This window comes from Copadichromis virginalis, unplaced genomic scaffold (assembly GCF_057382275.1).
Source record: "Copadichromis virginalis isolate Kocher_CV1m ecotype Utaka unplaced genomic scaffold, C_Virginalis_male_GT1.1 unmapped_scaffold_1, whole genome shotgun sequence".
Taxonomy (NCBI): Eukaryota; Metazoa; Chordata; class Actinopteri; order Cichliformes; family Cichlidae; genus Copadichromis; species Copadichromis virginalis.
The window spans coordinates 7,993,858-8,006,546 of record NW_028188589.1 but is presented as its reverse complement, the minus strand read 5'-3'; the positions used below and the strand labels follow the sequence as shown (position 1 = coordinate 8,006,546).

At 42.1% G+C, this 12,689-nt stretch overlaps 1 protein-coding gene and 1 long non-coding RNA gene across 2 annotated transcripts in view; one reads left to right on the top strand and one right to left on the bottom strand.

Moving 5' to 3' along the window:
• Positions 1-457: 457 nt before the first annotated feature.
• On the top strand, positions 458-935 carry LOC146679730 (uncharacterized). The gene is made up of 2 exons (XR_014918640.1): positions 458-520; positions 846-935. It is a non-coding gene; the product is annotated as an uncharacterized LOC146679730 (long non-coding RNA).
• Positions 936-11,799: 10,864 nt separating this feature from the next.
• Positions 11,800-12,689, bottom strand: part of LOC146679729 (protein NLRC3-like) — a 14,302-nt gene continuing 13,412 nt past the window's right edge. The window contains exon 9 of the mRNA XM_085450172.1: positions 11,800-12,689. This exon is cut by the window's right edge and continues 214 nt beyond it. Within this exon, the coding sequence (XP_085306298.1) occupies positions 12,371-12,689 (319 nt within the window). The 3' untranslated portion in view covers positions 11,800-12,370.

The following is a 12,689-nucleotide window of genomic DNA, read 5'->3' as shown; positions in this document are numbered from 1 at the left end:
CTGTGACGAGTGTGGGAAGGGTTTTACTGAGAAGGCTTCACTAAAACAGCATCAGGTCATCCACACTGGAGAGAGACCGTTCAGCTGTGACTTGTGTGGAAAGTCTTTTTCCTTGAAGGGTTACCTAAAAAAACACCAACTCATCCACAGTGGAGTTAAAGCGTACAGCTGTGATCAGTGTGGCAGAGCTTTTACTCACAGTAGCCACTTACAGAAGCATCTAGTTACCCACTCTGGAATTAAGGCATACAGCTGTGACATCTGTGGAAAAACTTTCAGCCAGAGAGGGAGCCGAAATACACACCTACGCATTCACACTAGACATGATGTGTACTGCTGTGAACAGTGTGGCAAACAGTTTACAACAGACGCACAGTTACAACAACACATATTTACCCACACTGAGGAGAGACCTTATCAATGTGACCTGTGTGAGAAGACTTTTAAATCTCCACATGACCTGAGACGACACCAACAGATCCACACCAGAAAGAGACTCTACAAGTGCAGCTACTGTGAGGTATGTATTTATATTGTTATCTTGTCATTTTAGCCTGACTGTTTGGAACAACTCTGCTCATTAAACTGTGTTAGCATGTTAGCAATTCTACTGCATGGAAAAGCAGCTCAGAGTGATTATTCAGATTTTCCTTTCAGTTATGATTTTAGTATTACTGTAGTATTATGGTGGTAGTATTGTAGTTATTGCAGCCCAGTAAACTGAGTGTGTTAACTGAAACAGTCAAATGTAGTTGGACGTCTGCAGAGATGCTCTTTATTTCAGGCGACGTTCAGGATACAAATGTTGAAGGACTGACTTACACTGTCTTTGTGTCTTTGTTTAGAAGCAGAGCGACACAGATGGATCCAGTTCTCAACCCTGTCATCACTGTGGTGGTGGGAAAGACTTTCATTGTGACCTCTGTGGAAAAACTTTCAGTCGGCAAAAGACCCTAAAAGTACATCAACGTAGACACACTGGAGACAAACTGAAATACTGCAAAGAATGTGGGAGAAGCTTCACCACAACAAATCACTTAAAACAACATGAACTGATTCACAGTGGGGTTAAAAAGCACCTCTGTGATCAGTGTGGGTCATCCTTCACCACTGCATGGAAGCTTAAAACACACAAACGAGTCCACACAGGAGAGAAACCACACAAGTGCAGACACTGTGAGAGAAGCTTCTCACGGTCAGGTAGTCGTAACATTCATGAACGTGCACACATGGAAGGAAACTACAGCTGTGACCAGTGTGACAAGAGCTTCAGGAATCTCAGATCATACTCTGCACACAAACGATCCCACGTTACTAATAAACTGTTTCACTGTTACCAATGTGCCCAAACATTCACCTCATTGTCTGCTCTGTGCAAACATCAGCGCGATCACTCAGGGCTGAAATCACTCCCATCACTGGATCACAGTGAATCTGAAGACACAGAAAGATCCTCTGGTTTCTGTGTCAGACTCAAAAAGCTTGAGATCAGGCTCCACAGAGTTCAGATAGAATCATTTAAACTTGTGTTGAACTGAACTGGTTGCTGGGCTGAACTTCTACATAATACAGATCTACAAGGGATCTTCTTTTCTGTTTTACTGGGTCAGTTTTGTCCTTTTTTCTCTGTCCTGGTTTTGCTTGTCTGTAAATGATTGAAACTCAGTCAAATAGTTCATTGTTCTCCAGCAAAACGTTTTGGAAACTCATGTTTAACCTTTAAAACTCTGACATGTTTTAGCACACAAGGCTTCATCGGGGAGTTCACTCATGATTGGACCATGAGAACAAAGGTTTTTAGTTCTTTCAAAGAGAGTCTTGGAGATGTTTGATGTTTCTGTTTTTCTGAAACCACCTGAAAGAAAAACTATTTTTCTTGCTTTATGTAGTGTGGAAGTTTTTAATGTTTCTTCATCTGTGATGTTCTTGAATGTGTTCACGTGAAGATGGTATAAATAAACTGTTGTCAGAGATTTACAGTTATCAAACAGTTAGGTGAATAAACAACACTGAGACACTTGGAGACGGTTAACGTGCTGCACGGGTGAGGGCTCAGAGAGGACTCACTCCGAGCTGCAGTAGTCGTTTATTATTTATAGCAGGGTGAAACAAGCATAGCAGTTTCCTCTAATTTTGCATATATGTGTGTGTGTGTGTGTGTGTGTGTGTGTCTAAGTTCGTATAAATGTCATAGGGTGAACTTCCTCTTTCTATAAACAGAGCGAGTAGTACATTTTGTTCTTTTCCTATTAAGAGTAAAATATGAACATATACTTTAATGCAACATAAAACTCATAAAAGCGTTTCTTCTTTAACATCCCCTCCTGATGTTAATATTTTTCACTTAATCATACTTTATTATCAGCCAACAATCACTTGCTTATAACATTTTCAATTGTAGCATCATTCAGTATGTGTGTGTGTGTTTCTATACTAAATCTTCTTCATCCGGTTCATCTTCTAGTGGCAGTCCAACATAGGTAATTACTGTGGCCTGTACCATTTTGTCAATCATGGATCTTATGCATGGTAGGATACATGTAGAAAACAAGCACAATAATAGAAGCAGAACTCCTATCAGTACGAGTCCTTTGATCACGAGGGTCTTCCAGCTGCCACTCAGCAGCCAGGTCAGCCAGTCCTCATTGTTCGTGACATAGTCTTGTTGCTGCGCATTACTCAGTTGTCGCAACTTGTCTAGGGCGGTGGTCATGGTCAAGGAGTGCACGTTGTCTGGGATATAGGTGCAACAAGTGGTGTTGAATAAGACACAGAGGCCCCCTCTCTCAGCGAGAATCATGTCCAGGGCGACCCTGTGTTGCATGACCACTATTCTGATCGCGTCGATTTCCTCATTCTGAGCCTTATTTATCTTTGTTGAGCTGTTCAGGAAAAGTCCAAATCGGTAGTCAAGAGTCTCAATTCTTAACGTGTTTCTTCCAGTTCCGACCCATGGGAACAGTGAGTGCAGGACCTTCTGTCCGGTGGTCCACAACTTGAACTCCGCTGGTACATCACTGCCCCAGATTGGGTCATGGGGTTGCATGTCATCAGTGTTCCTCTTGCGTCGTGGTTGGTTCTGATGGAATACTCTGAAGGTGTGGTCTGACACTAAAATTGGGGCGCAGAGTCCGGTACAAGAAAAGCTCACAACTAAGACAAAACTGCTCCTGCAAGGAAAGCTCACTGTTATGCATGCAAGGTGATCAGCTCTAGGTGAGAAGACATTTAAATCTCACACTTGTTCTGCTGCATTTTTGAAGCTCAATTCCAGGAACAGATCGCAGGGTTCATTTTTATATACACTGCAACTGCCATGAGGTCAGGGCCATTTTTGTTGTTGTTTGTTTTTCCTTTTGCTCTGTGCAGCATTTTGGCAGCATTTTTAAATTTCTCTTTGTATTTTTTCTTTCTTTTACTAGTGAAGAGATGTAGCGTGAACAGTTATACAGTCTAAATATCCCATATGGGTCGTGTGAAATGGTGTTTTCAGTTTCATTCAGTTGAAGTAAAGAACGTTGAATATTTCTAAGTGTGCTGTTTTGAACCAACATGTCACAGTATGATCAGTGCTGTAATTTTTGACAGTCACTGTATCAATGTTATTTTTGCATCTCTTGAATAAAGGTTTTGACCTGCAAGTGCTAATTTCTTTAGTTATTGGGGTAAAATGGGTAATGTTAATAGGAAGGTGTTTGCCAATTCAGTAACCTAATTTAATGTTAATGGAAACTATCATTATCTCAAATTGTTTAGTTATAATTGTTGTTTAACTGAATCTTGATTTTTGATCTTGATTTGTTCTTTCCCAACATTTTTCAAAAGAAACAGTCTAATTTCTTTGCTGTGATTGATTCCAGAGAACACGGAAGAACTGACATTATTTAACTGTTGATTTATGTAGATTCAGTGGAGGAGTAATGTCAGTTTAATTCTTTACCTACTGTCAATGCAGTGAAATTAGACATTTTGTTTTGAAAGGTTACTGGTGGATGCCAGCAACCATCTTGGAAGAGAACAATATAATCTGTTATAAGGCCTCCATTTGAAAATTGTGTATTTGATACTAGAATATAATAGCAAAATGTAATTTGAAGATAACATGTAGTATTTAAGTGACCAAGTAGTATTGGGTAAAAGTTATTGAATGGTGTTGGGATAAAGTGAGAAAATTGTGAAGGATTAAAATATTCCAAGAGCTCAAATTACTTCATCAAAACATGTTTAAGTCACATTTTATCAACACAAATTGCACAGGCTTATTGAACATGAATAAATTGTGTTAATTTAACTCAATTGTTTAAGTTGCTGCCAAAGCAAAACATCTGTGTGCAACAAATGTCCACCATTGAATTAAGTAAATCCAACAACATATTTTTTTCAGTGTAGTTTGGACTTTATGATTTCTGTAACTGGAAAATATTATTTTGTTTAAAGACAGAAGTGACCGCATAGTTGCAACATCAAAGGGAAATATTAATTAATTAGCATCAAGTATATTTGTTGCTTAAGCGTTTGCACTATAACTTAAGTAGGATTATAACTTTTAAGGAAGGAAAGATTTCAGATATTTAGTTCACTGCTTCAGTTATTTTATATGAAATTAAAACATTTACGTTGGTCAAATATGATGCTCTAAATCAAATAAAAGTTTGAAAATAAATGATGTATTTTTAAATGCTGCAACAAATGTTCACAAAAAGTAACTATAATTAAAACCAGTTAAACAAAATCAAATGTTTGAATCATGCTTAACCAAATGCCAGGCTGGAGAGCTGAACCTAAAGTATACGTAGAAAGATTTCAACATGTGAGCAGTTTTTAATGTTTTTATCACATATAAATGTCACAGCAGTGGGTCCTGGCCCAATGCTTTGTGTTTTTGGTTTTCTTTGACTCTTGTTTTTCTTGGTTTTTGTTCTTCTTATTTATCAGTGTGGTGGGGCGTGGTCTGCGGTGCCATGCGGACGCACCTGCACGGCATCCGCAATCACGCCCGCCGTGTTAAAACACGGGGACTCAGGGGTTGGTGGTTGTGTGGTGTGACGTCTGAGGTGGCAGCGAGGCTGGACTAGCCAGCCCGCCGACCCCCGGCCTAGTGGGGCTGTCCCGCTCCTCTGCCTCCAACTCCGGCTGCCCTGGAGCAGGGACCTCCGTCTCCTCGCACAGCTGCTCCGCCACCGCCTCCGCCACTCCCGTTTGGAGCGGCTCCCCGCACTGCGCCTCCGCCCCCAGCAGGCACAGCCCCTCGTCCACCTCTTGGTGGAGCGACTCCTCTGCCTCCGGCAGGTATAGACCCTCGCCCGCCTCGTCCTCGGCCTCCGATTGGAGCGGCTCCTCCACCGCTCCCGGCAGGAGCAGCCCTTCACCCGGCTGCTCCTCCTTAGTTTCTGTTCCCGTGTCCCACGTTTCATCGTTTCATGTCGAGTCAGCCCTGTCTCTCTGTTTCCTGTGTCTCCCCAGTCAGCCCCGCCTCCCTCGGGCACTCATGTGTGATACAGAGTAATAAACCTGACTACATTTGCTGCACTCTCTTTATTACCTGTTACTTTAAAATTCATACACTAATTATGTCTGCCCATCTCTCTAATGTGAAGGTCAAAGGTCAACATCCCAGTGACATAAGAATAATCCCAAAGGGGCAAAGGCAGCGGTTAATTTAGCACATTTAGCATTAAGGGTACAGCAAGGATATACTTTTACTTATTGTGGCAGGGGTGTGGTCTCTGGCCTGCTGCAGTGGAGGCTGGTGGCGGGACATTGGACGGCACAGGTGAGGGTGATGGAGCTCATGACTCTCCCCTTTATAGTGACGGAGGAGACTGGCGTGGGGGAAGCGTGTAGTGGAGGAAGCCGAGGAGAGAGCTGGTTTCTGGCTACAAAGACGGCGTCAAACCAGAAAAGATTGCTCGTGGTCAAATAATGTGTCAATCAGCTGTGAATCAAACTGTGTGTGGCTCAGTTCATGTCACAGTGTTGTTTAGTATATCTTCACTTGTCTCACTCTCCTTCTGTTCTGTCCATCAGGACGATCCTCAGCGCTTACACAGATCCTCCATCGATGTTTTGCATCCAATCAGTGATCAGTTCTACGAGGAGGCCTGGATGTTCACCAGCACTCGCTACACCTCCATCTACCAGAAGGTGAGTGTACTCCTTTGTGCTCAGATTAACATTTTACTTCTTAAAATACATTTTCATATATGAGCTTTCTATTATTTCATGGGCCATTTAATCAATATTAAAATTACAAGCATATCAACAAAGGTGAAGCTGGTTTTTTCCACTTGCTGTCACACAGTCATGGAGGAATACAATAAATACATAATCAGTCATAGATCCTGAACAATGACATTAAAAGAAAGTCTGTGGCTCTAAAAACTAAACAGTATAAAGACATGCTCCAAGCTGCTGTTTCTCTCCTACTCCTCCAGGTTTTCCACTGTCGGCCATCCAGCGATGCTGGAGGGCTACCTGGCCAATGCTGGCCTACACAAAGAGGTCCCGGCTCGGAGGAGCTGAAGAAGATCCTTGCCTTCCTCGTCAGTTTCCTCTTCAGTTCCTATCCCAACAAAACCTTCTTGCACCTATTAGCTCCAAAGAGGCTATGGTGCCCGTGGAGGTCTGGACCTGAGGCCTGTGCTCATCACGTGGATAGAAAACACTCTGACACCATTCTGGAGGTCTGATGGGACTCTGACCAAAACACAGATGAAATAAAACTTGTGGCTGGAGCTTTTAAAATGACTTTTTCACCTCATAGATTAATGCTCATGATTGCATGTTAGCAAGACAGCATCTCCCCAAGGTGAAACTCTCAGGAGACATTTACTCTTAAACTGTAATCTGGTTGAGACTACTTGAGGAGATCTTAGTAGCGAGTATGTGGATTTAGTCTCTTCACCAACAGCAGACAGACCCATGCCAAGAAAGCAGACATGTTCTCAAAGAAAGCCGAGAGCAGAGATTGGAAAAAGCTAAAAAGAAAAAGCTGCAGCTTCAGACGACTATCTGCCTGTAAGGCTGAAAAAGTCCAGTTACGCTCTATTTTGGAAAAGCTCCCAGTTTTGGTGACCTGGACTTTTATTTCCCCTCTTCTGCTACAGATGTTGACTGTGACCTCAGAGGCCAACTGGACCACACAGCTGCAGCAGGAGTGAGGGAGAGGAGTCTTCATCCAGCTTCAAAGAAAACATCCAGGTAAAGTGACGTGGATCAGCGGATAAAGCCGTCTCCACTTTCAAAGGAGATCCTCTGAGAGAGAGACTCTCTGAGCCATTTTAGCCTCAAATTATAGGACTTTATAGTACAGCAACACTTTTAAAGGACAAAAATAACATAAACTGTGACTGTAATACAAACAAAGTATTGCATGTGTTTTTAAAAGTGTTCCTCCGATGGGCAGGATATCACTATTAGACTGTCCCACCAGCCAACTTCAACAAGAGACCACAGCAGCATTCAGTGATCAGCACAGATGTTCCTCTAACACTCAGCATCTGATCCCTGTTGGTCTGTGTGCTTCTGCTTTTGCTCAGTTAGAAACCCTGCAGCAACCCGACCCAAAACTGTGTCTTCTTGTTCGCCTCAACGTTGAAGTGTCAAACGTCCAACATCTGGAAAGGAAACCACGCCAGTGTACTGTGATGTTTCACCAACATGTGGCAGACGCTGGTCCTGCCTTTCATGCTGACATCAGCAGAGAGCCCCGCCTACCTCAAAGCCTCCCCTGTCATGTATTGATCAGGATGATTATGAAGATGAGCGAGTGCAAATAAGACTGTAAAAGTCCACGAGCAGAATGTTTGGATGCTTTCTAATGATTCATGAATATCATGAGAGTGTTTGTGTGTTTTGTCTTTTCTTTGCTGACGTTTGTTACTAACAAAGACAATTTACGCTCTGTGTGTGTTTTCATCCTTACCAGCCGCACTCTAACTGCAATGAAGGAAACAAACTGTAGAAATGGTCGACTCAGTGACTTCATAAAATATTGAAGTGGTTCAGGTAGAGCCAGTTTTTAAATGAGCATGAACACTGAGCGTATTGTATCTGTACAGCATGTTTCTCTATTAGACAGATTTGTAACAGAGGCCTTGCTCTCAGTAAGTTTGAAATCCTTTTCTGATTTCTTTTGTAATCTCTGATCTTTGTGTATCCTGCTCAGTTTGCATGCTGCCTGTAGGAGTTTCTGTCTTTGTATTTGAAGATAATTCATTGAATATACTCAGCTGCTTCCCTTTGGTGCCTCACACATCACTGAAGTTTTTCAGTGTCCAGTTATTTGTTTTTAATAGCTGTTTGAATTCTCTGTATGTTTGACCCTGTAGACTGTTTAATGGACTGCTCGTCTTCCTGTTTGTAACCACTGCCTGTTTAGGACTAAAGATTTGGATTTTTGACTTTAACACAGCCTCTGCGTGTCGTCCCTTTGTGTCCTCGTCCTCTGTGAATGTGTCACAGATGTTTCCATGATAATAACACAGCTTTCCCACAGTGGCTTGCAGCAGCATTTATTCACAGCACATTTGAGAAAGGTTCAGATTAACTCGATGAGTTTATATTCAGAATGATTCTGACAGTGGGCCACTGTGAATTGTGATCTTTCATCAGGTCAATGTTTAAGTTCAGTATTTCAAAGCAGGAGCTATGAACAGTCATCATGTTGGCATTAGAATTATTATTATTAATCATTATTAATAATGTCGTTACTCATGTATAACTTTGATTAGTATACATGAATTTTATCAATAGTAAAAATAATGAATAATTCATGTATAACTTTTATTGTGTTTTGTATATTAATTATATTTAAATAGAGATGTTGACCCTGTTGCTACAGTAGCATCAGTGTAACATACATTATTGGTCCAAGCTGTCATAAATGGGGAGCCTGATCCTTTATTATGAAAACATGACGAGTATTTTTCTTGTCAGTTGGGAAGAAGTTGGTCTTTTTTTCCTTCTTTTTGCTCAGTTTGTCTTTTCTTTGATAATTGAAACTCTGATCAAACCTACTCATGTTCTCGCATGTAAAAGCAGCTGACAGTCCGTGGCATTGTTGTTTGTAGAGGTGCAGTGTAGTGGGAGCATAAATCAAAAGAAAACAGTAACATTTATGTAATAAAACATCTGAATGAAAATGAACAGGCCCTTTATGAACTTTAAAGGGATCTGAAAACAACACTTTTTAAAAGAGTATCTTGGGGTGTAGGTGGTCAAAATAGAAAACTGAGCTGAGACTCTAAGTTCAATCCATCCATTGGTTTTTACTTAGGAGGAAGAAATGTCAGGCTGGTGCAGGCTGGTTAGGTGCATGTGGTTATCTTTACCTAAATGAGTTCACTTTGTGGCTGCCAGGTTGGGCAGAAGTACCTGTCCCCTGTTAGGCTTAGCAAGGTTCTCCAGGAGTTTCTCCATGGGTAGAGCTTCTAGCTCCTCCAGCACATCTGTGGCCGTGCAGGCTGCCACTTTCTTGGTTGCTCTTTTTACCCCACTGGTGGATGAGCTGCAATGGTCTCCATTTGTCCCATATGTGTTTACTTCTTCTTCTTCTTTTGCATATTAAACACATTATTCTGTTTCTATGTATTTGCTATGATTTGCTATTTGTTAAGTAACATTGCTTCACTCACTATGCCGGGTTTGTGTGTGGAAGCATTCAGTTGCTGGCAAATCAAACATTCTGCAAATGAAGCTGAATACTCAGTTACATGTTTCTTTACATTTTATTATGTTACAGATTAAGTCATTTGTTCTTACTTTGTTTGTCTTTTCAGTCTTCATGAGGGTCAGGTGTGGGGAAACGCCCGCCCGGCATTTCCTCATTTTAAAGTCCTGCTTGTGACATCAGCAGGTCAAACCAAGTGGAGGGGTTTGTTTGTCCATAGAGATGCTTCCTTTTGTTTGTTTTAAGGTTTAAATGGATTTGTTGAATGTGTTTCTTTTCATCAATACTGCCATTTAGTTGTGTAAATGTGCATGTTAGAAGGGTGAAGAGGTTTTGTGTTTAGAAATGTATAGAAACCAATCATTTACTGACAGCATGTCTGATGGAAATAAGTGCAGATTATGTATGAAGTCTAACTGCACACAGTAACTGTGTTACAATAAGGACTTAACAGCGCCCTCTGCTGGAGTGTTTCAGTACTGCGTTAACTAGAATACACCACCTCCTCCTCACACCACCTGCTACAGCTCTACTCTTCTATGACTACAGTCATCCACAGCACTGATGTGAGGTCACATGGTTCATATGTAAGGAGCACAGCTGACCTCAGGTCAGTTTAATGACTGTGAGCAGCAGCTGTGTTATTGTCACTGTGACAGGGAGACACTCTCAGACACAGCGGACTTGGTTCCTTCCACCTGTCCATACAGGACATCACGCTGTCTGCAGCTCTGTAAATGCAGCTCCAGGTCCTTCCACGTGCTGCTCTGTATTTGTGCAGTTTGTAGTGTGTCCTGGGAAACGTAGCACACATGGTGTTCTTCTGCTGTTTCCTCCTTTCACTGAGTGTGAAACACTGACGCTGTGCTGTTGTTCACAGAGGGGAGCTGATTCTAGCTGCAGCTGGACTCTGTCATCTAACTGAATGTGTTGGTGCTGATCACGGGGCTCTGAGGGGGGAGCAGCAGGAGGACTCTGGATGCTGACGTCAGTGTATCTGTGGAAGCTCCCACAGCGTGTCTGTCATTCAATATTGTGCTGTATATTGTATCTATGCAAAGATGAACAGACTGTGTGTTCACTGGTCTCTGTGCTGCAGCTCTGATGTCATCATCACTCCCTCCTCCACCCTCAGCAGTCCCAGCATGCTGCTGTGGTGCACCCCACCCTCACTCTACACCTGAGCCACAGACCACACCCTCCACCTCAATATACACCACAGTTTTCTCTGCTGTGGAAATGAGATCAGGAGGAAATCATCATTATTATTATTTAATAAACGCTCACATTAATGTGGGCTTATTTGTTTCATATTAGAAACATTAGTTGAGTGTTTTTAGTATAAAATGGTCAAAGTCCCTCTTTTTGCTCCTCCCCTCACCTGTGGATGGGCGCTGCTGTTACCGTGGTGACAGCTTGGATGTGTTTCAGTCCTGCCTGGTTATCACTGCAGGAATCTTTCACATTTATTACAGGTAATAACTCTGATTTTTCTGTGTATTATGAACCAAATGTATCCTGATACACACAGAGATGGATGAGCAGAGGTTTTTTTTGCAATTTATGTAGTTACTATGGACTTAATGCATACATATTATTAAAATTAGGGCTATAACAGTTGTATTGATGTATAGCAACTTGAAATGCTCCCACAAATGGCTCCACAGCATGTAAAAATATAACAAAAGCTCTGGCGGACTTGGTTCTGTGGTCAGTCTTAAAGGGTGAAGTTAAACTCTGTAATCTTCACTGTGTCACAGAGTTCAGTGAGTCCCGTTATTCACAGTATCAATCAGATCATCAGAGAACAGCTGATCAGCAATCAGTGGTGCCAACAGCGCCTCCTGTGGTGAGAGGATGCAATAATGCAATGTAGCATTTTTCCACTCAACACTTGCAGTCATGGAAACTGTCTGTTGGATCTGTGTGACGTTGCTTTCTTGGTTAGAGTTCCTCACAAATGTCCAGATGATTCTTCTAATGAGGCGTCGACCATGTTTGCAGCTCTTTGGAAGAAAACGTCGCCCTTTGCCATCCTTACTTTTCTTTGACTTCTTCAAATGCAGCTGAACTCCAGCTGGTATTTTCTTGGACTTTGCAGCTGTTTCTGGTCATCAGTTCATTCCTGCAAACCTCTGAAGCTGAACAACAATGATGCTGCATTGCTGGCTGATCCCAAAAGGTTGATTCTGTTCATCTGGACGTTTTCAGAAACGTTTGCTCACTGATCAGGTGACTTCTTCAGTCTCAGCTGACTGCAGCTTTACAAGCTTACAAACAGCACATTTGCACAATGACTGAAAGCAGCAGCACCTGATATATATGATACTAATATAATACATATACATATATAATCCATACTAATGATGAAGGAACTGAGCTCACAGTCCATTGTTCATTCAGTGAACTACTCAGTTTATTTTGGGCCTCAGAAATGCTCACTCTGTTTGTACATCACTGTCAGCAATAGACTCATTCTGCTGTGTGGACAGGAACACATGTGACATCACTTCCTGTTTGTTTGTGACTGAAGAGGAAGAAGTTTACAAGGAATCATTTAGAAGAGTTTCAAACATCAACTGATTGAATCCATGAATCTGAAAACGTGTTTGTGAGTGAAAGAGACAGACATGTACAGACTGAACTATCTGTTCAACAGTCAGAGTGTTTCTGTAACAGGAGACACTCTTTACACTCCACTCAGCACAGGGACACTGAGCCACCAGGAGACCAGAACCTAAACCCAGGATAAAGAGTTTGAGTGAATGTGGTGTTGAAGGTGTGGAGGTGGATCAGAGTGTCAGAGGAGACTCTGTAGAAGGACAGAGTGCCAGCAGGACAGTCCACATACACTGCTGCTCTGTTAGAGACAGAGGAGGAGGAGGAGGAGGAGGAGATGGATGTTTGTCTCTTATTGTGCCAGACATAACGAGGACCATCATCAGTGCACTCCAGACTCCAGGACTGATCATTGCATCCAAACACACAGTCACTGCCTCCTTTCCTTCTGATGCTTCTG